Genomic DNA, 27,964 nt, shown 5'->3' with positions numbered 1-27,964 from the left:
TGCGTGGAGCCAGGATTAGTACTCCATATCAGAAATGAAATGGATAGTTGGATTCAATGTTGTTTTCTTAATTCATGAACATAATTCACATCTTATGCAAGTAAAAAAATTCTCTTTAAGTAAAATATTCCTAAGATTGAAAGCCTGTGAAAAAATGTTTAATATAAAGGCTTTGTTATGCTTTTAGGTCCTGGGATAAACTAAAGTTAATTTAATTGTACCCATTTTTGAAGTTTAAAAACACGTGATAATCACGGTGAGTCTGTCCTCCCTGTCCTGCAGAGTATTAGGACAAACCAAATTCAGAGTTGTAGGCTTGTTGCCCTTATTCTGGAAAAGAGTATTGTGGTTGAACATTCTGAAAAGTTTTACTGAATTTTACAACTACCTTGTAGGCTCAAAACAAAGACAAAGTTTAGAAATTCCACCTAAACAAATGGTACCAAACCTCAAAGTACATTTCCCTTAAAAAAAAAAATTTAGTATTTATTAAGCTCAGTGGTTGTTTGGAGTAGAATGGTTTTTAACAGCCAGCTAGAAATGAGACTGATTATTTTCTGTGTAAAAAAAAAAATCCTCTATAAAACAAGTATTAGTTCTTAAAACAAAAAGCTTTCAAATAGTTGTACAGAAGGGAGAATTAAAAAAAAATTCTAAGGTGCTTAAAAAAAAAACCCTCTCAAATATTCTTTCAAATTGGCACCATCTTGATTGCAACTGAACAGAAAATTAAGAGGGGAAAGAGGATAACAATATTATTTTAACAGTAATAATGATATAACCATTGAGCTAATTATGCTGAAAGTATTGCTTAAGATGGATTATCCTTGGTTTGAACTATTTCACATATGTTGTGAAAATTGAACAAGTTTTCTTTTTAACTAAAAGGTGGCTACCAATACCACCAGGGGAAAATGGTCCAAATTGGTCTTCTAAAGAATTTTCCAAAAAACGAATTGTGTCTACCTGATTGAATTAAGTTGAGAAGTAAAGGAATGTACCAAAAAACTGACATGAGGATGGTCTCCTCTTTCAGGGTGCTGCCTATTTCAATATATCATCAAAAGCTTGGCTATATATATATATATATAATGTGCATATATATATATATATATATATATATCATACACTCTACCTTATCCTATAACCATGTATACAGAATCCCTTAACCTTTCTATTCATCAGACAATGATAAATAACCATAACATGCTCTTACCTGTAATGTTCTTAAGGTAACACAACTTTGGTAACACTTGCTTTGAATGCTGAAATCATTCATCGATCACTTACATACCTTTGGCTGACCACCCCATGTCCTCCAAGGGCTACTTGTATGGCTCTCTGTCCTAGGCGATACTGTGTGTCCTACCATTTGTGCTGATGGGTTGCAGAAGGCAGAGCTTACACTTATGTGGAGTGACCAAAGGATGAATGTGGGAGCATGGCACACGTGGAAGAACTGGCTTTTTTCTTATTACAACTCAATATGTTCATTTTGTGTTAATGGGATTATTTGCTTATTGAAAGGTAGCATTAATTACTATAGTGTGACAATGATTTCAAAGCCTTAGGAATATCAGGTGCCCCCCCTGCAAGCATACTTTGTGTTCTGCTACCAGGTGAGCAAAAGAAGGTGAAAAGAACACACAGAAAAGGTCTTTGAACTGTTCCCAAATAAATGGGAAATTTGCATTGATTCTTATAGTGCTAATGTCAAGGCATCTTGGGCCTGACAATCGGAGTAATAAGGATTTTGCAAGGCAGCCTTACTTTGTAAAAGGAACCTATTTAGTTATAGTTGCCGATGATGATGACTGAAGAACGTCATGAGTAATACATACCATGAAAGTTGAGGTCTAGAACACTCCCAGGTCTTACATCTGGGTTAAATAACATATATCTACAGTAAGTTTTGTATATGGAAGCTCTGAGCAAATGCTACCATTCGTAGGCTGAATAAACGTCTTCAAATGTTTTAGCTTTTCCAAAAGGTTGGTTTGTTTGATTCGCAAAATGAGTCATCAGCTATGCAAATTCCTGTTCTACCAGCCAAAGTTTGCAGGTTTGAGATTCTGCTGTTTTAAAGGATTGGGGGGTAGCAGAGGAAGAGAGTTTTCTTTTTTAAATGCTAAAGATGAGTTATGGAAATCAGAGGTGCAGTCTTATAGTCTTAAGTAAACAGTCACATTTGGAAACAACTGTGAACAAATCCAATGGAGAGTCCTTCAGACATGAAAATGAAGTCAGTCTAGTTGCAGTTCGGTTCTGCATGGAAAAATCCAGTCCAGGTTATAGGACAAGATAGTGGTTTAGGGCTATTTAGATATCTGCCGTTATTGCAAGTATCGATAGACCTTGAAACAGTGATTTCCAGAGTCTGCCACTACAACATGACCATCCGAAGTTAAGGCCAAGCCTTGGGGACCATAAAGTGGATCAGCAGATGTGTTAATGTAGGATAAAAATGATCCACTCCCATCGAAAACCTTCAGAAAAATAAAATTATTTGTTATGTCAGAGAGAAATAGTAAAGTTATAAATAAGAACTCTTAATTTTATTAACTCCACCACACCTTCCAGTTCAGATCACCCACACAGATCCCACCTTAAAACACCTTGTTTTATACTTTCTTTCTCCACAGGTGTCAACTGATGAATGAATCTTGGTCAAGAAGAAATTTGATTTGGGGTGGCAGAAAGAAGAGGGCAAGAAAGAAACAGATAATGAAAAAATGGCTATCTTTGGATTTATTCTCCCTGACTCTTCTTCAGTCTCTACTTTCTATATAATTGGGGATGAATGGAAGAAAATACAAAATTAAGAGTCAGACAGTGGAAAGATTGACCTTAAGGCACTAGTTTGGAAGAATCACTGTATGCATTTTTTTTAAAAATCTCATTTGTAATTCCCTAGTTTCCCTATTTAAGTGGGGAACAAAATTGTTTTTTTTTAAAGGAAGCAAAATGTAAGATGATTTTCTGATCTGTATATTTCAGTGACTTAGCCTTCTTTCATTTTCCCATTCCTTTTTGCTGTAATAACTTGCAAGGATAATTATATGGAAGAAATGGAATTTGGGTCTTGTTTACCTCCTTCACATGAGTTCAATATTGTTTTTATTAGATAATTGCCTCCTTTGTATGTAGATGTCTATGGGGAAATTAAGCAATCTCCCAAGTATGGCACACTTAATGCATTTTTAGGATCTCAATTTGGTTTCTTTGAGGCAAATAATCTACAACAGGGATTGTTCAAATTTTTGTGTGACAAGGAGCCCTTCCTTCAGCAGTTTGGTGAAAACTGATGGATCCCCCTTTTCAGAATAATGGTTTGTTGCCTACATTCATAATTAAAGGAAATGCTAAATTTCAATCAGAGGTTACTGAAGATAAAAATGTATTTTTTTTCCTCATCTGAGTTCAGAAATTCTCTGAATTGTATATATGTATTCCTTTGAAGTCCAAAGACCCTGGTTTAGAAATCTTGATCTTCTAGGTTTCCAATTAGTGCCCATTTCTTTGTGAGAGAGACCATTTCAAGGGTCATATTGATTTGGGCCAAGAAAACTGATTTGGTGCTTTCTAGACTCTAGAGTAAAGTTAATCTGAACATAATTTGTACTGGTGGACATGACCCTACTTCTGTATGACCATTCTCATTGGTATGACCCATTCCATTCAATGTACATCTGGGTACTTGATGTGCAAGGACATAAGACAGGCTTTTCTGTAATTAGGGAGTGCAAGAGACACTTTATGAATTCACTGTGATCTCTATACTTCCCAATCATCATGACATGCCCTGTTGGCATAATAGTTGCCTTAGATTGCTCTAAGAATTGCATTAAGAATACAGAGGAATACAATATTTGTGACCATCTCTCCTCTGCTTTTCACCAGAACCAACTGCTTTTAAAAAATATATCCATAAATTAGCATATTTAGTTACCTGGATTCTACTGTTTCCCCAGTCTGCCACAATGATATTTCCATTTGAATCCACTGCTACCCCCGTTGGGGCATTAAACTGTCCATTGCCTTCTCCATTCGAACCAAACTTCAACATGAATTCTCCTTCTTGATTAAATACCTGTATGGAATATTAAAAATAACTTTTTCAGCTAATGATAAAGGGAGCTGGTCTGAGGAGATGGTGATAAGAGTGGTATTAATTTACAGTACCTTGACTGAATGATTATGAAAATCTGTAACAATAATTTCATTGTTGCTGTTAACAGCTGCAAAATGAGGGCCTATAAAAGATAAAAAAGAACAACCTGTGATGATGAAGTCAATATTATTAACAATAATAAAGTTGCCTTATTACTTTAAAAAAACCCTCAATATGTTAATTCAATACTTTAAGAAAAAAATCCAAGAATCAGAGCCAGAAGGGACCATGAGAGGTCATCTGGTTATCACTCTGACTCTAAGTCAAAGGGTCCTTATGATGTTCTAGACTTCTGGTTCCTAAGAGATCATCTAATCCAATCCCCTCATTTCACAGGCAAAGCTTTGAGAAGTCAAATGACTTGTCCAAGGTCATACATATTCTAGTCAATAGGATTTGAACTTGGATTTTTGTATTCCAAATACAGTCTCCTCTGCCTATTCTGCCTTCTTAAGATCAAGATGAACATTTCTAGTAGTTCTAGTGAAGTGGAATAAGCCATAAGCGGTGAGAATCCATTCTTCATGCCATCATCTGAAAGTCATATCTATCAGCTTCCCTGAGTTTCTATGAATTGTTTTCAAGAGAATATCTTTTTGAGGAAAGACAATGTTTCTCTTCAGGATGAGTGAAAAGTCTTATGTCAATATCTTTAAACGTGTCAGAAAACCCACACTTAAAAATTTGGGGTGACAATCAGAACTTGGCAGAACTGGAGACAAAGCACAAATCAAGGTCAGGCACAAGTGTTAAATGTATGAAAAAGTCATTAAAGAAAACTTATGAAAACACTTTCAGCCGCTTATTGCAGATGTGAACATCTAAATGAAGTGGGGGGTCCAACATGGTACTATAAGAAGAAATAACAAAAGATGCTTTTCTCATTTTTGGGAAGTACTTCCTAAACTGATATTCACTTAAAAAATCAATCACCTAAAAAGGGAACTAGGACTTTTTAGGTTGTTTGCTTGGGGTTCTTTAAATGGTGCCATAATCGGGCTGGGTATTTGTTCTTCAAGGTCATACTCATAGACTAGAGTTCTACTAAGGAGACCTCCGCTATAGTCTCAACTATTAAAAACAAGAGAATGAGATTCTGTCCAACTTACATCCTTCCTTCTGCCCTTGTGTTTAACTGAGAAGCACTGAACATGCCTTGGCGTGGCCTCAGTCCCCAGAATCTTTCCAATCTTAGGAAAACATGCTGGGGATGTGGCCTCTTCAACATGCTCCATCATCATGCATTACGTGAGCAGAAGAAGCATAAAAAAGGGGATTTACATATTACCATCGAGTGTACCTGCAAACTGCCTGTCCCCGTTTCCTCGGCTACCAAACCTGGTCACGATTTTCCCATTGGGCTGGAAGATGAACACACAGCATGCTTTGTTGTCTACCACGATGATGTGTCCGTTGCGGTCCACAGACACACCTTTGGGTCCCATTAGCTTTCCTGATCCAATTTTTGTCTATAAGAGACAAAGAAAATGATGATTAGGTTGCAATTAGGGTTTCAAACATTCTAGTGTAGAGAAACAGTGAAAATAGGAAACAATCCTGGAAAATGATGAGACACAGTTCTGGGGATCCCAAGATGTCATAAAATCTATTTTGTTCTAATGAATAAATACATAAATAGCTAGAGAAATAAATAAATAGAAGCCCTCTGCTGAAATTGTTACCTTCTTTTTCAGAAGATGTAATTGCCTTTCTATGGGAAGAGGAACAATTAATTAAAGGAGCAATCCAAAGATCCATCATGCAAATCAATATCATTTCCAAAGCTCTGATGTTACCCTGGTAATTCACTAGTTTGTTTGGGGATTAAGCAGACAGTATGGCAAAGTTTAACTGTGCTATTACTTGGTATTTCTGAAAGTCTGAAATCGAGTTCAAGAAGTGCACCGAACTCCATCCACAATCTACAATTATTGGATGGTCACCACGACGGCCAGATAATCCAAGTTTTTTACCATATTTTATAACAAAAGAGTAGCAGTCAATTTTTGTAAGCTAAGGATAAAATATCCAGTAAATATTAACGTTTATTCTTTTCAGAATAGGCTGGATCTGACATGATGCTTTTACAATCAATTGGGAGGTCAAAACTTGATAGGTTCAATCAGTGGTTCAGTTGTTCAGACAAAGGTGGACGTTGGTAAGCGTAGATTCTATCATCACTTTTGGTGTTCAGTGGATCTGTGTTTATATCCTGTTGAATAATAATAGAAAGGAAGGCAAGACACTTCTTTTTTGGTTCTATGTTCATCCCTAGGATGCTCGGGAGCAAGGACTTAACACATGATGGGCCATTTATATCCCCCAGAACTTAAGAGAAACTGAGATGGCCTTTCATCGTAAACACCTCCTCTAACTGGACAAGTGCATGGTTTGTCCTCCAAGAGAGTAACTTCCTTTTTTTGGTTTGCTTTAAAAAGACATTTATCCAATTAAATTTAATACAACAAGTATTTATTAAGCACTTAGCACATACAAAGCCTTGTGCTCAGGAGTACAAAAGTGCTGGGGATAAACGAGAACAAAAATGAAATGGTTCCAGCCCATTAAAAGTTTACATTTTACAGGGAAGAAAGCAATATATGCACAAATAAGCATACAAAGTTTATATACTGAGGAATCGGGAAGACCTCTCGTAGGAGACAACCGAGCTAAGATAAATCCAGCTCAGGGGTCCAGGAGGCAGAAGGGAAGAAGAACAATATGTGAACATGGGGGATCGTCTCTGCAAAGGCCTGGAGAGAGGCAATGAGATGTGATTTAGTGGGAAACAGTAAATAGGCTAATTTAGTTTAGTAAATGAAGTGAAGAAATATAAAAATCAGGCTGGAAAGGTCTGAGCCAGACTGTGAAGGACTTTAAAGACCAAATAGAGGAGTTCGGATTTTAGGGGACCCAGCATGGTGTGATGGAAAAGTACACTGGCTTTGGAGTCTGGACACCTGGATTTAAATCTAGCCTCTGCCGCTTAAAGGCCCATGTCATCTTGGGCAAGTCACATGCCTTAGACCTCAATTTCTTCTTCTATAAAGTGAAGGGGTTGAATCAATTGGTCGCTGAGGTCCTTTCCAGTTCTAAATCTATGACTTTGTTATCTTAAAGGCCATAGGGAGCCATGGTAGCTTTTTGAGCAGGTAAATGACATGATCAGTTATTCCTTTAGAAATACCCATATTTATATGGAGAATAGGTAGCTAGGTGGTGTAATGGATGGACTGGTGGGCCTAGAGTCAGGAAGATCTGAGTTTGATATCTGGTCTCACACAATTTAATAGCTGAGTGACCCTGGGCAAGTCATTTAATCTGTCTGCCTTCTCTATAAAAGGGGGATAATAACAACATCCACATTCTAGGGTTGTTGTAAGGATAAAATAAGATAATATTTGTCAAGTGCTTAGCACATTGACTAGCACACAGTAGGTGCTTAATAAGTGCTTGTTTTCTTCCTTATATTAGGCTTTAAGGTTGGCAAGGCACAGAAATGCACAATTATCTCATTTGATTTTACAACAACACCATGAAGTGATATTATTCTTGTCAAACATATAAGCAAAGTCAGGCTGAGACAGGTAAAATACAGCCGGGAAGTATCTGGGGAAGGTTTCCAACTCCATGTCCAACAATCTATCCATGGTGTCATGCTTCTGTTCCCTGATGCAGAACCCCTGAGGAGTGACTGACAGTCATGTTCTCAGCTTCTCTCTTTGGCCCTCATTCTTCTTTCCTCGGTTACGTCATTCCTTTCCAGGATCTCAACCATCACCTTCAGGCAAACAACTGACAAATCAATTTTCCATCTCTTTTGAAAGCCCCAGTTCCTCGTTTTCTACTGCCTGCTAGACATTACCACATAAATGTGCTGCTGAAATCCCAAATTCAATGTGGCATATTAGATTGCCCTGCAAAACATCACCTTCAAATGTCCCTGCAAAACACCTCTTCCTCCAAATGTCCTAATTTCTGTATATAATGCCATCACTCTGTCTCCCAAGTTTGGAACCTCAAATCGTCCAGCTCTTCCCTATCTTTGGCTTTCATGGCTAATGAGTTATCATTGTATGTTCCTTCACAAAAAAGGATTTTGCCTCAGTTCCTTTCCTTCCTTTCACACTACAAACATGGTCACCTTGGTCACCTCTCCCCTGGACTATGATAAACACCTCCTAACTAGTCTCCCTGCCTGCAGGTCCTGCCCTTCCTAATCTATTCTACACACTGCCTTTAAATTTCTAAAGCATATCTATGATTGTATTACTCTTCTGTTCAGATGACTTCAATAACTGCCTACTGTCAGCTAAATAAAATCAAAACTCCAAAGACTGATCTTTACGACCCTCAGCAGTCTGCCTCTCTCCCTCAGGTCCCCTGACTCTCTCCCCGTGTTCTGGTCAATTATGGGATGGCTTGCTTTCCCCTAAAAACAATTTGTGCTTCTTTGAATACTCTCTTTCCCCTTCTGACTGTGGATACCTTACCCATTTCTAGGTGGTGCAGTGGATAGAGTACCAGTGCAGGAGTCAGGAGGACCTGAGCTCAAATCTCACCTCAGACACTTGACACTCACTGTGTGACCTTGGGCAAGTCACTTAACCCCAAATGCCTCATCCTGGGTCATCTCCAGTCATCCTAATGAATAACTGGTCACTGGCTTCAGATGGCTCTGAAGGAGAAGTAAGGCTGGTGACCTGCACAGCCCTACCTCACTCAAAACAAAGACAAGTGCAAGTCATGTCATCATTTCTCTGATGGCATGGTCTTCTTCGGCAACGAAGGGCAAACACACATACCTTACCTATTTCTTTTCTTTTTTTTTTTTTTTTTGGAGGTGGGGGAAGAGGCAATCAGGATTAAGTAACTTGCCCACCGTGACAAAACAAGTAAGTGTCTGAGGCCAGATTTGGACTCAAGTCCTCCTGATGCTGGGGCAGCTGCTTTATCAACTGTGCCACCAAACTGCCCTGATTCTTTAAGTTTCAATCTGAACACATACTTCTCCATAATGCCCTTCCTGGCTACCATAGCTAAAAGTGATACTTCCCTCTGACTGTCTGCAAAGTGAGTGTCTTCTGCTCATAACTTACTCATTATGTACTTTCTTATAATTTTGTTTGGTGTGTGTACCTAATTAAGCAAAGGTCTCCCATAAGGAAAGTTTCTTAAGGACAGGGATGGGTCTTATATATTTTTTCTGTATATCCCACTTTAGAGTTTACAAAACACTTTCTTCCTACCATTTCTGTAGATTAGGTAGCAATTATCATCAACTTCCATTTTACATATGAGGAAACTGACCCTCAGATAAATTGTATTGTACACAGCCAGTAAATGTGGTGCCAGGACATGAATCAATGTCTTCTGACACCAAGGTTGGTGCTTTCCCCCACTATATCACTTATTATTGTGTCCAATCCTATGAATAGTCCAATCTAGGGGAGAGTTGATACTTAATTTCTATAGAGGTAGCAAATGAAAGAAACTGAACATACTTTGCATTTTGCCAAACACTCACTTAGAAGATGGTGAATTTTTAAAAGAACAGATTAATGATGCTAAGTTTCTCATCTGTAGTTCCAATAATTCCATTAGCACTAGCATCACTGAATCAGAGCCAGAACTGAAAGGAACCTTAGAGGTTATGCGACCTAATCATCACATTTTATAGATAAGGAAACTGAGGCACAGAAAAGCTAAGAAAGTGGCATAATCTTTTTTAAAGGGAAATTTTATTTTTAATTCATAAGTATTTATTATCTCCCTCTACCAACCCTTCTCCCCATCCCCCACCATGAAAAGAAAAAGAAAACCCTGTAATAAACATGCACAAACAAAGCAAATTCCCACACTGAGTTGTTAAAAAATATATGCCTCATTACTCATCTTGGTGACTGGCACACCCAATCTTACATAGCTAGTCATTGTCAGGGCTGCTATTCCAAGGCAGGTCCTCTGGCTCCAGATTCAGTGCTATTTTCATTACCAAAATACTAAAGGTCTGTGATAGGTTAAATCAGCTTCTATAGGATGGCCTGGGAATTCATAGCCGTTTATAACATTATTAAGTGGAAAAAAAAGGCATTCTAAGTTCCAAATAACCAAGTTATAAACAAACTTTTTGGAACACAACCCCTTCCTAAGTTGGGAACTGGCCTGAACCATATCACACAGCTGCAAACAGGACACAGTTCCCTTGACTCTATCTCCTGGCACTAAACACCATCTCTGGAAGCCCAGCAGACCTGCTGCATTATCACTGCATTCTTTATATTTATATCCTAGTGCTTAGCATAGTGTACGTTCATAGTAGGTTCCTAATGGATTCTTGTTGATTGGATCCACCTGGATAAACAAAGCTTTCTTATAGAACTACAAGATTCCAGTACTCCTACTTTAAATAACAATTCATACATAATGGGGAGGTGTACATCTAGGGGGCCCCAGGGAAACGGCATTGGGTTTGGAATCAGGAAGACCCATTTCCAGAGTTCAAATCCAGCCTCAGATACTTAGTAGCTGTGTGACCCTGGGTAAGTCACTTAACCCTATTTACCTCAGTTCCTCATCTATCAAATGAGCTGGAGAAGGAAATGGCAAACCACTCCAGTATCTTTGCCAAGAAAACCCCTCAAATGGAGTTATGGAGAGTCAGATATGACTGAAATGACTGAACAACAACAACAAAAAATAGTACATGGTTCAGTTTGGTGTTTGGGACAGGACAAAACAAGGAAATGGGCTGGTTTGGTTGTTCTTTGGGGCTTCTTTATTTTTTGGAGATTGGGTATCTCCACCTTGCCCAGGTTAAAGGTAGTGGCCACTTCTTGGCCCTAATCTATTACTGATGATGATGGCAGAAGCTCTGCCTTGCTCTATTTTTCATTCGGGGCAACAGGCTGATCTTCCGTTCCCAATGGTTCACCATATTGGTGAGCTTTCACAAGCTCAGGATCCACCAGCCTCAGCCTCCCCCAGTAGCAGGGTTACCAGGCCATATTTCTGGCCTGAAATACTTTTACATGAAGTAGAGACATGACATTTTATGCTAAACTTTACTGAAGTAAACTACCTTCTAAAACGAATCCAGGGGAGACAGAGTAAGCCAGGTTACCAAAATGTTCTTTCTATATCACATTGATTCAAATATGCTAATTATGGTCACACTCAGAGCCATAACTAGCAATTTTGGTGCCCAGGGTAAGTGCACAAAACAGCATCTGCCCCAACCATGGCAATATGGAAAATACTTTGCTTGGTTTCCTTGTCCATGGCAAGGAGATCAACCATCATGGGGGGAGACACCGAGACACCAGGATACCATGAGACCATTATTTTGGAAGTAGCAGGGCAAGGCCAAAAGGTCACTTGGTTTAAATTTTTGTGCCCTGGCAAAGTCATTGTAATCCCATTCTAATTAAAGTGCTGTTTACCTTCCCACATCACTCCCACATCCCCCACTCAAAATTTGGTCCAGAGTCCAGATTGTAATAGTGCTGTTAGCAGAAGATGAAGAGACCAATAATGATGAAAATGAATAAGAACATTTTTAATTAAATTTAAATACTTTTCAAAGATTAAAAACATCTTAAACTTTTTTTATTGGGGAATGGCTGAATAAATTATGGTATATGAATGTAATGGAGTACTATTGTGCCATAAGAAATGATGAACAAGAAGACTTCAGAGAGGCCTGGAAGGACTTATATGACCTGATGCTGAGTGAAAGGAGCAGAACCAGGAGAACTTTGTGCTCAGCAATGACCACAGTGTGGGAGAGTTTTTTCTGGTAGACTTGGAATTTTGTAATAATGCAAAAACTTCTTATAAAAAAAAAAAATCCCAAAGGTGGTTCTCAAGGCAAAATGCCTTCCACACTCAGAGGAAGAAATATGGAAGTCACTCACAAAATGTAGCAGATCATGTTTGTATATGTGTATGTGTTTGTGTATCATGTTCTGATTTATTATACGATTTCTTTCATTTATTTTAGTCTGACTACATAGCATGACTATAGTGAAAATATACTCAATAGGAAAGTATACGTAGAATCTATACAGAATTGTATGCAGTCGTGGGGAGGGAGGGGGGTAGTGGGGGGTAGGTGCGGGGGGGGGGATAAAATCTCAATTGTATGGCAGTGATTGTTAAACATTAAAAAATAATAATAAAAAAAATAAAAAATAAATAAATAAATAAATAAACTTTTTTTAAAAAATCACGTTATGTTTTTAATATGGCGATTCTGTATAGTTTTCAGTATATACTTCTGTCAATTTTTCCTTGAAAGAAAATTGAATTTAGGGGCATGTTCAGGAGATTAGATTCAAAACAACATGATCCTGGTGTTATAAAGGACAAACAAAAATTGGATAATGTCCACTGACAACTAAAATTTTGTTAACTATCTCCTCTCAACTTAAGTTTTGAATGAAATGAATACAGATTTTCCTATTTCTAAAAAAAAAATCTCATTTCATTCATTAACATGAAATATTTTCATTAAAAGATTAATATCTTCAAATATTATCTAAATAATGATTGGTAAATTGTTCAAAAAAGTCATTTGGCTCATCATTCAGTTCAATTAAAAAAATGTATTGGGCATCTGCCATGGTTGAGGGCTTGTACTAAATTCCAGTTGAGTTGTATGCAATTAATTAGCTAGCTGTATATACTCTCTGTTAGTAAATGAGATGCTAGGGAGGCACATTAACTCTTTCTGACCACAGTAAAGAGTCACTTAGAATGTTATAATGGTCATATACTGTTATTTGCATAGCCTGTAAGAATGCCAAGTAGTACACTGGGCACTAGGAAACCTGGTAACAGCTTTTAGTGAGTGTAGTAGTGAAAAATGCAGGCCACAGAGGCTTGTGGTTTCAAATGCTTCAGGTGCCCATAAACCAACAGAACCTGACCCAGCCAGCTTGTGGAATTGTTGGAGAAATTCCTTACTCTTTTTCCTTATTCAGCATATGACTGAAACAGCCATTCCAACTAAAGAACAAAATGGCTAGGATGTGAGCAGTTAGCAGCTGGGCTAGGCATTCCCTGAGATATTTACTCAGGCTGTCTCTCTGTGTGGGTAGAGCTCCTCTGTGATATTTCCATGGTACCCTTTTTTCCAGGTCAGAAATGAGCCTGCATACAGAGGAGAACCTGGAAAAAGGGAAGGTGAACGTTCCTCTCCCATCATATAATCTACTAACTCAATGGATTTCTCATGAAGGGCATGTTGAAGCCATAACAATGGTCCTGAAGGGACCCTAACAATAGTCTTGAACTAGATAGAAATGGGAAGGATAGAGAAGGTAGGAAAGCGATGGCAGAACTTTCTTAAAGATCATATCATTACATTGTTGGTGGAGTTGTGAATTGATCCAACCATTCTGGAGAATGCTTTGGAAAGGGGGATCTAACTGTGTATACCCTTTGATCTAGCAATACTACTACTAGCCCCCCCTGCCAAAATCATAAAAAAAGGCAAGAGGACCTACATGTACAAAAATATTTATAGCAGCAATTTTTGTGGTGTCAAAGAATTGGAAATGGAGGGGATGCCTATTAATAGAGGAATGGCCGAACAAGTTGCGCTATATGAATGTAATGGAATACTATTGTGCTCTGAGAAATGATGAGCAGGCAGATTTCAGAAAAACCTGAAAGACTTATAGGAATTAATGCTGAATGAAGTGAGCAGAACCAGGGGAACACTGTCCACAGTAACAGCAGCATTCATTGTATGATGATCAACTATGATATACTTAACTCTTCTCAGCAATGCAATTATCTAAGGCAATTCCAAAAGATCCATGATGGAAAATGCTATCCATATCCAGAGAAAGAACTGCTGGAATCTGAATGCAGATCGAAGCATGTTATTTTCACTTTCTTTGGTTTTTATTTTTGTGGCTTTATCTTTCTGTTTTGCTCTCTCACATTACTAATGTGGAAATGTTTTACATGAATGCACATGTATAACCTATATAAGATTGCTTGCCATCTTAGGAAGGAGGGAGAGAGAAAAATTGGAAATTCAAAATCTTTCAAAAAATAAATGTTGAAAATTGTCTTTATATGTAATTGGAAAAAATAAATTAGACTGTCATTATTTTCCTCCCTAGAGAATGGCATCCCCCCACTTGAAGGACCATAGCACACCCTTTTAATTCCAAGATTAACATGACGACATACAGTTTATGAATGGAGTGGGCCAAACTCTATTATGGATAGAAAATAGAATGAAAATAAACCATCACAAGATCCATCAATCTGTGTATTTTATGGCGCATGAACTGACTGGGGACCACAGATCTTGAGCCCTTAGGTTACGCTCAGAGGACCATAGATATTATGGGTGCTTAGATTACGCCCAGGCAAAGTAAATAAATTTAAAGTAGTTATTTCAGGACATGGCTTAGAGCAGGGCTTCTTAACCTTCTTTGTGTTATGGACCCCTGAGCAATCTGGTGAAGCCTATGGACCTTTTCTCAGAATAATGTTTTTAAAATGTATAAAATACATAAGATTAAAAAGGAAACCAAGGATACTGACACACAATTATCAAAAAATGTTTTTTAAAGTTCAGGAACCTCAGGTTAAGAATCCAAGGCTTAGAGAAAATTTTGCCTCTTGGATTTGGTCATGTTCCCTAAAAACACATTTTACCATTAAAATTTTAATTCATGGCTAGTTGTGATGACAATTAAAAGAAGAGAACGTCAGAGAGGGATGGGCAACTGTTCTCAGAACCAGGAGAACAGAAGTTCAGCTTCTTTGCTCGACACACACTTGCTGGTGCCTCCAGCAAAACGACAGGGCAAGTCACTCAATCTCTCACTGCTCCGGGCCAGAGTTCCTCAAACTTTTTCCACTCCTGATCCCTTCCGCACTTCTTAAACTGGCAGTTGTGACTAAATACTTTTTAAAATGATAAATTGCAGAGAGGGTGCTAACAACATGATTACAGTGTTTCCACCCAGTAGTCCCCTATACTGATGTCCCTTGATGGACGTGCATAATGGAAGGTCTGTCTTAATTAGCTGACTGGTCACTTTCAGATGTACCCTGCAAGTGGCCATCTCAACCACCTATTCTATTCCATGGCTTAGTCCTTAAAGGGCTAACAAGAGATTTCTGCAAATATAAGAGAAGAAACTAAATAGAAACACACGGAAACTTATCAAATGGCCAATTACAAGAAAATTACCAATAATGGACTTTATAATTGACAGATATGGGAATAATGACACGGCCAGACGACTGAAACAAGGGCAGAATGATATTAAAACAAACAACCCATTAGCATATCATTTCCATAAGCAACTGAAGTGGTCAATAAAAATGATCTATCTATGTTACTCTTGAATGAAGAATTGAAACCTGAAAAGCAGGCATGGTTTAAATCTTCTCCCTCAAGCTTGAATTAAGAGAACATGTATAAATGAGCATATCTGAAGCAGTATGTGATTCTGCCACCCAGATAAGAAAATTGGAAATGGCAAATATGTGGCACTTCAGTCATCTAATTATGCCCCACAAACTGCATTGGTGGCAGGTGTGACGCTACATACATTTAATGGAGGTTTTCTGATCCTGGGCCAGAGATTTTCCAGAACAAAATAACAGTACAGTACCTGGTCCTAGAGCAATAAGTTCTAGTCTCAGCTCTAAAGCATCCTAGCTGTGTGACCCTGGGCAAGTCACTTAATCTCTCAGTCTCAGTTTCCTCATCTGTAAAATGAGTAAAATAACAGTGCCTACTTTCCATGGCTGTTTTGAGAATCAAACATGAAAATATTTGTAAAGGGCTTTGCAAACCACAGAAAACTCATGAAAAAATGCTTTAGACCCTGATTATTGTAATTTGGTGGGATGCAGATGGGGAGGAGAACAGTGAACATGTCTCTAGGCTTCCAGTAGGATACAACTCCTGAGCCAAGCATTATACAGGCATAGTAAGTGTGAAATAGAGTTGACTGTAATATGTCAGTGAGGGGGAATTGCTTGTTCAAAGTAGGGAACATGGTGTAATGGAAACAAACCATGCTGATCTGGGATTCGTAGTTCTGACTCAGTGACCTTAGGAAAGTCATGGCCTCAAAGTCAGGGCTCAAAATTCCGCAGGTGTAAGATGCGCAGTTTTGATGAAATGTTTTCTAATATTTTCTTCTAGCCATAATTTTCCTTTAGTCTATGAGATCTAACAGAAGGGGTAGGAAGTATTCTTTGCCATTTACTAACACTATACCAACTAATACCCAAGTAGCTGAAGGCTCTCTTCTCCTGATATTTGACTTCCAAACAAATCAAGAAAAGCCTTTTTGGTGTTCTCTGTGTGGTGCTGTCCAGGAGTTCAGAATGCTGGAGGTGAAGGTTTGCTGGACAGGCTAACATCTACCCAGAATTCCTTCCTCATCCTGCTTTTGGAGGGGGAAGGTGTTCCATGGTTCTGGGACAAAGGGACTGAGGGATACGCTGAGTTTGATGAATAAACTAGCCCTTCCCCATGCTAAGGGCTTGGGGAGCAGGGTAGCCACAAGAGTGTGTGGACCAGAGTACAAAAGGGGAGGCAAGAAATGACGTGGTCATCATGGTTTGTAGAATACCCTTGTGTGATCAAATCATGCCTAGAAAACAGGGTAAATGTTTTGCTTTTGTAACTGCTAAGAATTTCTGAGCCTGGAGCCAGTGATCATTTCTTTCCTAAGTGGCACAATAGATAGAGTACTGAGCCTGGAGTCAGGATGATCTGAGTTCAAATTTAGCCTCAAACACTGGGTAAGTCACTGAACCTATCTGCCTGTTTCCTTAACTATAAAATGGGGATAAGTATAGCATCTACCTCCCACAGCTATTGTGAAGATCAAATGAGATATATTTGTAAAAAGCTTAGTATAGTGCCTGGCACACAGTAAGTATTTAATAAATGATTATTCCCTTTGTGACTCCGGTGCTTTTCTTGGGTGTAACAGGTATATCACAGTTCCTCAAACTTTTTTTTTAAATGCCAGCAATCCTGATAGTCTATTAACTATTGTATTGCCCAGCTTCAGTGGACAGGGACGATTAGGAAGTATGCTGGACAAGATAGATGATGAAGCTGTAGAATTTTTCCCACTGATCCCTTACTGATTTGGGGCTCTGAATTGAATAAAAAGGAATTATTCAACTTTACAACATTCCCAGGACAGAAAGGGAACAAATATACAAGGATCTTGACTTTTACATTAGAAGTTATTAATCTTTTTTTATGTTACTGACACTTTTGGCAGCCTGGTGAAGCCTCTGGACCCCTTCTCTGAATAGTAATTGTAGAAGCTTAGAAAAAAATACATAGGATTATGAAGGAAATCAACTATATTGAACTATAGTTATCAAAATACTTAAACAACAAGCTCATAGACCTTAAATTGAGAATTCCCATTCTAGGTAATGAATGAATAAGCAGGTCTGGGGGGTTGTGACCAGCTAAGCTAGCTCTAAGACTTCTTTCCAAGGTATGTTTTGAGAGCCCTTTCCTGAGGAGAAGAGTCTAGGGAGTGGCCAAAGACAGTTGTTCCCAAGGGAAGGAGTATCCTGGCCCACCAAAAGGTATCTGGAAAGTTAGCATAACTGACAACCCTGATTAGCCTTCCCTTCACCCCCCTCAAAAAACCAAACCAAACCAAAAAATTAAAAAAAACCAAAACCCTCAACTTTTGTCCTTGTTTTGGTCAGGACTTGTGATTTCACTAGTGTAAAGAATTTTCCAGTAAGGAAAATTAATGCCTCTGTGGCTTATAGCCGGAGAGAGTTGCCTTGGGGTAGAAGCAGAAAAAAATTGGGCTTCCCAGGGTCATGTGATAAGAAATCTCAATGAGAAAACAGAATAATACTATCATTATATCAAGTCTAAGACTTTACAATATGAAGAACTAAAATTTGGACTCAAATTTTGGTCTGATTTTCTGAAGTCTCACATGTATCATTCACTTTTCTAGTTCAAATACTAGTAAAATGGAGAAAACAGAGGCTTTTTGTTATACAGATGTCAACTCCACACCCTGAACAATGACTATTTCAGTAAGCAAGGAGTGGCTTTTCACTGTTTCTTTTAGACCTTGGACTTAGAGTCCATTCTTTTCAACAAAAGGTATTGTTGAAACTCTGCTGTACAGCAGCCTCTGATCCTCTAGGGGGTGAAAGTGTTCTTTAGTGCATTTTCTTTTACTATGCAATATTAGTAAATGAATGACCATTTTATTTAATGTGTGCTTTGCCTCCCCCCCCCCCCCCCAACTTTATCTAGAGTACTTGGCATGTGAATGAAAAGGCTTTAACTTAGGAAGTTCTAAATACAAAATTCCTCTCCCTTACTAATTGGGACCCATTTCAGCATATTTTTAAAAAAATTAGTTTTCAAGTGATTTTTAAAATATTCCCACATTTTCCCCCTGTATCATTCTAGTCCTTCCTTCAAGAGAGACTTCTTGCAAAATAATTAGTATTTTAAAGCCAAAAAGAGAAAAAAAAATCAACAATCAATATATCGGGGGAAAAAGTTGAAATAGGTGTAATGTACAACACCTGTGCATCCTCTATCTCTGCAAAGGGATGATGATCGAGCTGACTTCTGATATCTCTTCTTCCAAGTCACTAGCATAGAAATAGAATGCTATACATGTATGTATGTATGTGCATACACAAAGCAAAATAAATCAGTCATGTACCAAAGCTTTCCTAAACTGGAAAAACAAGATATCACCAGATTATGGAAGGAAAGAATGAAGATAAAATAAAATAATAGATCATAGGGATAATAGATTTAGAGCTGAAAGGGACCTTATAGGGTATCTCATCTACCCTCCTCCCCTCCATTTTACAGATGAGGAAACTGAGGCCTAGAGAGTGGAAGGGAACTGCATAAGGTATTGCAGGTGGTAAGTAGTAGAGCTGGGATTTGAACCCAGGTTCTCTGAATCCAAATTTAGCACTTAGGGTTTGGGTATAAATTATTAGATTTTAAAATTCTTTCTATATTAAAGTGGTCAGTTTGGTCACAGCTTATTCCAAACTGATCAAAAAGACATGAGCGAAAGAAAGAAGGAGGAGATGCGGGAAGAAGGGAATAGCTTTCGATAGCTTCTGTTGACATAACTGTCCAAGTTTCTATAAGAACAAAAAATGTGGAAGCTGTGAAAGAAATGAGCACAATATGATGGTACTGAGACCCATTATATTTTAATCCACATTTTCACATGGTTGCTCTAGTCTAGGCCTTAAATCTGAGATTTGGGAAGTTAATAAGTAAGCCAGAAATAATTAAATCAGTTTTTCCTAAATTCTTATTTGGGAAAAACAAAACAACCCATCTTCTATTCAGATTCATTGCTCTTTATTCAATTTCTATGAAGATCCAAAACCTTCCTCCGAGATCTCTACAGCCCATTACTGAAACCATCAACTAGCAAGTAAGTACAGTTCACACCCACACACTCCCAACACACATATTGTACTGCCACTTAAAATGGAAACTGATGGACCTATTTCCTTGTAATTAATTGAGGAAAGAGTTTCTCACCCCATTTTGTGTAACATTATCCTAATCAGCTTTGCCAGAGTAGATCTATGGTTCTAGAAGCAGAGCCAGCATCTCATTAATAACAGTAACAACCACAGCATGTGTTGAGGAGAAAGGAGAAATTTTCTGTTCAAATCTGCCATTTTCATAAGAAATGGAAAAGACTTATTTGATCCCATATTCTGTGACTCCTCAATTTGTTGTCCTTTCCACTACTCGAAAACAACTAAACTGAATAATTTACCTTTTATTATTTTTTTGACTTAAATTTTGAAAAATATTTTATCTTCATCTAAGAACAATTTTTCACATTCATTTTTTAAAATTTTGAGTTCCAAATTTTCTATCTCCTCACCCCCCCTCATTGAGAAGGCAAGCAATTCGATATAGGTTATACATATGGAGTCATGCAAAACATATTCCCATATTAGTCATGGTGTGAAAGAAAACACAGACAAAAAAAAGCATAAAAAGATCTGCTTCAATCTGCATTCAGCCTCCAAGTATTTACCTTTTAAAACCTAGCCATCCATATCCAATCAGTGTGTTTCTTCATCAGCCTTACTGTAGTATCATATCATCATTGCTTTCAGCCTTTCAAAATCAAGTTGAGGGTATAAGAGGGAACTGTTACTGAAACACTGGTTATTTTCTTGATTATTTAGAAAGACAAACCCTATTCTCCTTCCCTTGTCCTTTTTCCTTCTGTTCAAGGACAAAGTGTATGTTATTAAACTCACCTTAAACTTTCCATCAGAAGAGAAAATGCTAACCCATTTATTATCATAATCTGCAATGATTATGTCCCCACAGGGGTGAACAGCCACCCCTGTTGGTCGTTGCAGCTGCCCAGGAGACCGTCCTCGGATACCAAAACGACTTTTGAACTGGCCATCATTGGAAAATATCTATTTAAAAAAACACATGAGAAATAGCACAAGAATTACTGGAGGGCGACATAAATAAGACCATCTGTTACAATTAATACATTCAATCACACAGAACAGCAACATGTTTGTATTCCTCGAGAAACATCCTGTTAACTCGTCATCTAAGCTAGCTTCTTACACCATGGCAGACCATGCTGCCTAAGTGTTTTCGATACTTAAGTAATAAACAGTGGATTCATATCCACTCTCCAAATAATAATTTTGATTTTTAAGTTCATTTTCTATTGTGAGGATGTGACCCGGCGGATAGAGCATTCGACGTGGAGTCAGAAAGTTCCAAGTTCATATCTAGCTTATTTCTGTGTGTCACCCTGGGCAAGTCACTTAACTTGTAATAATAGTACCTAACTCTCAGGCTGGTGGTGAGGATCCAGTGAGATAATATGTGTAAAGTGCTTTGCAAATCTCAGGAGGATTATATGAACATTAGCTGTTGTAATCAGTCATTTTTACATCATACCTGTACACACTGATTGTTGCTGTCTGCAATTAATATCTTTCCCATGTTAGATGCAGCTACCCCTTGAAGATTTGTAAACTCTCCTTTATTTCTTCCTTTGGTACCTGAATAAAAACCACAGAACAGCACATATGAAGAACTAAATAATTAGATCTCTCAGTTCCAGCAGGAAGAACGATTAGATTTGTTTACTTCATAATGATTTTTACTTCTCCCCAGGCTTCAATAACCAAGAATGAAATAAAACAAAACCTAACCCATAGATAACACTTTTCTGAAAGAAATAAACCCCTATTTTCTGCATTGGGATTCTTGATCTAGAATAGAAAGGGACCTCAAAAACCATCCAGTCCAATCCTCTTGTGCTTACAAACAAGGAAAGCGTAGCCCGGTGATACTGACTTGACCATGGTCAAACATGCTGTCAGCATCACAAGTGGAATTGGACCCCTTGTCCTAGTAATAGCTTCTTCTCCGCATTTCACTACTGGGATGCTCTCCCAAGCCAGACTTGGCAATTTGTTCTTTAATTTGCTTTCCTGCCTTGGTGGTCTTCCCTTTACATTGATCTATGCCAGCATTTTTCTGTTATTCTTTCACTCTTTAGACAGAGGAAACTAGGTAGAGCAGGTAATCGATTACTGGATGTGGAGTCAGGAAGACCTGAGTTCAAATCCAGCCTCAGATAGACACTTACTAGCTGCGTGACCCTGGACCAGTCACATAACTTCTATCTGTCCCAGAATACAGAATGAGGATAATAACAGCACCTACCTCCCAGTGCTGTTGCAAAGGTCAAATGAGATAATAACTGTAAAGGGAACTTAATAAATGCTCATTTATTCCTCCCTTCTGTCAGCCTGGATGGGTCTTACATATTAGCATGATTTCAACAGGATTGAGTTCAACAAATATTTCAGCAAATAAAACCCAATCATAATCATTTCATGCATAACCCACTCTTTATCCACTACATCACACTGTCTCTGTGGGGGAAAGGGCATTTTGGATGGTTGTAAGAAAATCCTCCCAACATCCACAAATGAATGCAGGAGAACAATACTTTCTCTGCTTTTCTGACTTTTAGGAGTTAGATTTTTCTCTGTGGTGTAGGTTTCACTTTACAAGGTGATGATCTCACAGTGGCTTACGTTTTTCATTTGTTGGTGAGCTACTGAAACCCAGTGTTATAAGAAAAAAAAAATCCTATTTCCATCTGAGGAACACAAAGCAATCAGTCAAGGCCAGCTTCTTGCTCTTCACTGACCTCCTCATGGTAGATAAGTGGCAAGGATTTTTTCCCATTTAGCAGAAGAGGAGCTGGGTTTTCAGCAGCATTTACAAGAAAAAATAGGACACCTGGCAAACTCCATGTATCAAAATGTAAGGCCACAGAGAGTAAGAGATGAAAGCCCAGGTGGGTTTTTTTGAAATGGATTTATTTATGAACATTATTTCTAAAGGATGGACATAGTAGTCATCCAAGTAGTGCATTTTCTTCCTATATATAAACACTATTCTGCCAATGTCCATTCCAGGTTAATAAGCAAAGTATAAGGCAATTTATTATAACATAACATAATATATCATATATTAATTAATTATGTTAATATATTAGTGATGTATTATATAATAAAATATATTAATAATATATAATATTATATATTATTATATTATATTATAAACGATTCCTGACAAGAGTACCAGGAAACAAAATGAAGTAAGGAGAAAATGCAAGGAGCCTTAAAGGGTGGTATATTCAGAACCCATTTTAACTGAATTGGGAGGCAGCATGGTGTTGCTTTTCAGTTGTTTCAGTCATGTTAGACTCTTCTTTATCTCATTTAGAGTTTTCTAGGCAAAGATACTGGAGAGGCTTGCCATTTCCTTCTTTAGCTCATTTGACAGATGAGGAAACTGTGGCAAATAGAGTTAAGTGACTTGCCCAGGGTCATGTAGCTAGACAAGTAAGTGTCTGAGGCCAGTTTTGAGCTGAGGTCTTCCTGACTCCAGGCCTGACACTCTATCCAATGGGCTACCAGCAAAGTGTAGTGGACAGTAAGCTGGGCTGAGAGTCAGGAAGACCTGGGTTCAAGTGCCATATCTAACTCGTACTTAATAAATGCCTGATGACTGGTTGATTGACTGAATGAACAGCTGGAACAAAGTTAGGGCAGGCACTGGACTTGGAGTCAATAAGAACATGACTCAAATACAGCATCAGTTATTTCACCAGTTATATGACTCTGGATAAGTCACTTTACCTCTCCAGTGCCTTCAGAAACTAAGAAAGTGCTGGTCTACATTGGTAAAGGGAGTTTTCTTTATATTTGGGAGTTCTTTATAGCAAAAAAAAAAAAAATCACAGGTACAATGATCCCCTTCAACTGAACAATATACCTACGGCAGGGGTGGGGTAGCAAAGTGGCACAATGGACAGAGTACCACTCAGGAGGACCTGAGTTCAAATCCAGTCTCAGAAACTTATTAGCTGTGTGACCCTGGGTGAGTCACTTAACCCTGATTGCCTCCCCCTCCCAAAAAAAATTCATGAGAAGAAAAAGAAACTCCACTCAAAAAGGATGGAGATGTGTCTAGGCTTCAGGATCAAAAGGCAGGTACCACTTTTCATACTTCAAGGAAAGAAAATCCCATTGCCACTTTAGGACTTCACTGACTGTCAACAAGTATAATGACTAATTTTGATGTTTTCCTTAGGGAGGGGGAAAATGACATGCATCTTTAGAAATAAACAGAGAAAGTTATGGGAGCCCTGGCAACTTTCAAGTAACTGGGGAGAGTCCTAAGAAAAACCAGGTTGTAATAAAACAGATATTTAGGTTAGGTGGCTGGAAGCAGAATTCATCTCCACTTTGCCCCAATCCAAGGACAAAAACATAGGATCTAATATGAACCACTATCAGAACTGATGCTCAGCAAACAGCAAGACAGTTCACACTGGGGATACCAGTTTATCTGTTAAAAAAAAAAAAAAGAAGGTGGAGGAAGGGTGGACTACATGACCTATAAGGTCACCTTCCAGCTATAAATGCATGATTTATGATTCAAGTATCAAGGTCAATACTTGGCCAGTGTGAAGGATATGAGGGGATATGATTTGTGGCAGAGTTCCTTTCCCTAGGGAGACTAGTACAACCAACTTAGATTTTATTCCCAGAGGAATGGGGTACAAGTCAGAGTACTAGTAGAGGAATGCAACAGCAGGGGTTTTTAATCTAAGGGATCTGGAGATAAACTTCAGGGGACTGTGAAGCTGAATGGGAAAAAATTACATCTTTATTTTTATGAATCTTGAACTGAAATTTATCATTTCCTTTAATTACAGATGCAGACAACAATCATTCTGAGGCATCCACAGGTTTCATCAGAGTGCCAAAAGGGGTCCAAGACAAAAGAGTTCAGAATATTTGCAATAGAGGGACCATGTCATTAAGAATGGATTAAAAAGTCAGGAGCCAACAGCACGATTATTAAGTTACCTTAACTTTGAATCCACCTGCTTCTAATTTCCCCTGTATTAGAGGCCAGATTGATCCCAGACTCAGAGTAGGGTGGGTCTATAGATGGGATGGGAGAACAGAGAGCCAGGAGAACAGAGAGCAACACAATCTATTGCTGAAAATGCTAGACCATATTAACTGTTAACCAATAACTAGACAACTACAGCCACTAAGGGACAAGGACCAGGCACAGAAATACATATTGCAGTCAATGGAAGAAATCAACATATTTTGTTTCGAAAGAAGCAGGCCAGATAGAAGACATTTCCCACAGTAAGTAGCTACATCTCATATGAGTGAAAGGCATAGTAGCAATGCCTACTCAATGGAAGTTAGTTGGTGTGATATCACAGGCTCATGGGCCAAAGGTATTCCAGTCCTTGGGGCCCATGGATATTTTGGTCAATCCCCCTAGCTTTAACCCTCAAAGTTATAAGTATATATATATATATATATATATATATATATATATATATATATATATACATATATATGTACTATAAGTAGGGATGTAAAAATTAATAGAATTGTAAAAGAGATTGTGCCTTTCCTGTAGTCACCAGATATCAGGGCTCTCCTCTCCTTGTATTTGCTTATCTCTATAAGTGGGGTATTGTCTTCTCACTCCCCAAACCCCAACAAGTAGAATATATGTTCCTTGAGGTAAGGGACAATTTCATTTTTTACTTTTTATCTCCATCTCTTAGCATAAAGGAGCTTAATAAATGCTTGTTTTTAAAAGACTATGATGGCATACTAGGACTTTTGAGAATTAAAATTTACTTGGACAAAAACACTCTGAAGAAAATAGAAAAGCCAGAGAAACTTGGATGAAAGAAAAGATCATAGAATCATAAATCTAGAGATGGAACAGACCTAAGGAAACTAAGAAAGGTAAGTGTAACCAAGAGTTGGACAAAGTGAAATAGGGATAAAGAAAAAACGGAGAGGCACTAAATTCACATTTTTCAAACATTTTCAATTCACATTTTTCAAACATTTTCAGTCTGTGGACCACTTTAATTAGCCAAAAGGATTCTACTCACCCACTGCTTATACCCCTCCCCAGAATTAAGTGGGAAAATAGCATTGTTTTTTGAGACACCAATGAGGTTATGTCTGATTTTGAAAGGAAATTATTACTTTTGCTAGAAACCAAAATATAAACATTGTCACATTACCGTATCTTCTTACTCGGTGCTCCTTCTTTTTCATTGTTGTTCAGTTGTGTCTGACTTTATGATCCCATTTGGGGTTTTATTGGCGAAGATACTAGAGTTGTTTGCCATTTCCTTCTCCAGCTCATTTTACAGATAAGGAAACTGAGGCAACCAGGGTCACACTGCTAGTCTCTGAGGCCAGATTTGAACTCAGGTCTTTCCTACCTCCAGATGCTCTATCCACTGCACCTCCTAGCTACCCTCTTTTGTGTCCCTTATTATTTTCACTATAAAATGAGGAAGTGCTAATAGAGGGACCATCATTATTTAGATCCTGCATTAACAAACCATCAGCAATCTTAATTAATTTTTAACTCCTCCTTCCTTTTTATTTTTAGATCTATGTTCCTTTCTGAATAGGTTAGATTGGCATTATTGCTATTTTCTAATTCTCATATATATATTTCAGTTTCATAATGGAGACACTTTATCAGGGGATGCCTATCATATATGGTGTTTTCAATTACATATGAATGTACAGCAAAACCACATGGCTGTCTTTGAAAATGAATATATTCTTGTCTGTATATTCCTGATGGACAAATAAAAATATGTTCTGTTCCAGCCAAACCAAGCTAGGATAATAACTTATTGTTGAATTATAATCCAGAGCCATGGCTGTGTTGGATAATGGAAATACTATTGGATTTGGAGTCAGAGAAAGTCACCTGAAAGACAGCATATTATAATGGGTGCTGTGGAGAGAAAGATGACTCCTTGGCCCATGACAGTATAGAATGTGTACTTCATGGAGAGGGAGATTTGGAGAGGGAGATGGAGAGAAAGCATAAACTTTGGAGAGGCTAGGAATTCCAGAATCACAGATATGTGGAGAAAATCAGCCCTGAACATGTGCCTGTATGCCCATAGACTGCTAAGAGCTGACTTCTCTGGTAAGAGTGTTCTCTCCTTGGTTGAAATTTTATCTTGCTCCTGAGTCAAAGGGCTCATCTACTTTCGTGTATTCTGTAACCTTGAGCAAATCACTTAAACTTTCTGGGCCTGTTCCCTCTTCTACACAATGAGCAGACTAAACTAGATGACTTCTGATATATACATATATCGATAAACTCTGAAAGGTCTGGGTTCAAGCCCTGGACCCTTTAGTTACTGTCCATGTGACTTTGTGCTTCCAGTTCCTGAATTACCTCATTTGTAAAATGAAGAGAATGCTTGTGTTGTCAGTGTTTCACAGAGCTGTTGTGGGTTAAATAAGAGGTACACACATTGCAGAGCACCACATAAATGCAAGGTTCTGTAGTTATTTTAGCCAGGAACTAAAATAAAATAAGATGAACTTTCACAAGAAAAAAATAATTTGTGTTTCTGCTGTTTCTTTAAAAAATTTTAAATAACTCTACAAGATTGTAAAAGCTTAGACAAATCATTTTTTAAGTCCTAAATATACACTGAAGCTTATCTATATTCTCTCTGGAAATCTGCTAATACAACATATAATTTCCACAGGTTTTACTTCATTTGGAAGATTTCATTAAAAGATTCTAGCATTGATTTGATAAATGCTAAGTGCTTTTAAAGCTGATTTTTAAAGGAGTATGATAATAGTCCCCTTAAAATTATAAATATAAATTAAAATTATAAAAATATAAATTCTTCTTGAATTGTTTTATCTTGGTCCAGTTAGCAAGACATTAATTGCTTGCTATATGCCAGGCAATGTGCTAAGCACTAAAAAAAAAAAAAAAAGCACAAATAAAGTAAAAAATAGTCTGTCTTTGAGGGCTTGTACTCTTATGGAGGGACAAACATGAAAATGAAGGCACATGCAAGGTATATGCAGAGCTGATCTAATCTCCAAGGGGGAGGCACTGGCAGCCAGGAGACCTGGAGAGGGCACTTCTAGTTTGAAATTATCTTGAAGGAAACTTCAGAAACTGTGATGGAGAGAGAAAATATCTTGGGTGTAGGGGAAGACCAGAGGTAAGAGATGAAGTTTGGGGTGTATGAAACAGTGAAAAGGCTAGCGGCACTGAGTCAGAGGGCAAGGAAAGGAGCAGAGTACAAGGAGACTGGAGAAGAAGGAAAAGACCACATGGTAGAAAGCTTT

The 27,964-nt window shown here is 38.0% G+C and overlaps 1 protein-coding gene across 11 annotated transcripts in view; it reads right to left on the bottom strand.

Annotated features, from left to right (window-relative positions):
- Positions 1-2,107: 2,107 nt before the first annotated feature.
- Positions 2,108-27,964, bottom strand: part of TRIM2 (tripartite motif containing 2) — a 236,384-nt gene continuing 210,527 nt past the window's right edge. For all 11 annotated transcript variants that reach the window (XM_072621289.1, XM_072621280.1, XM_072621284.1 and 8 more), the window contains exons 7-12: positions 21,156-21,259; positions 20,486-20,653; positions 5,472-5,640; positions 4,183-4,253; positions 3,950-4,090; positions 2,108-2,486 (exon numbers count right to left, since the gene is read on the bottom strand). In XM_072621289.1, the coding sequence (XP_072477390.1) occupies positions 2,334-2,486; positions 3,950-4,090; positions 4,183-4,253; positions 5,472-5,640; positions 20,486-20,653; positions 21,156-21,259 (806 nt within the window). In that variant the 3' untranslated portion in view covers positions 2,108-2,333. The remainder of the gene's footprint in view (positions 2,487-3,949; positions 4,091-4,182; positions 4,254-5,471; positions 5,641-20,485; positions 20,654-21,155; positions 21,260-27,964) is intronic.

The sequence above is a fragment of the Notamacropus eugenii genome, chromosome 6 (assembly GCF_028372415.1).
Source record: "Notamacropus eugenii isolate mMacEug1 chromosome 6, mMacEug1.pri_v2, whole genome shotgun sequence".
Classification (NCBI taxonomy): Eukaryota; Metazoa; Chordata; class Mammalia; order Diprotodontia; family Macropodidae; genus Notamacropus; species Notamacropus eugenii.
This window is presented reverse-complemented; position numbering and strand designations above follow the sequence as displayed.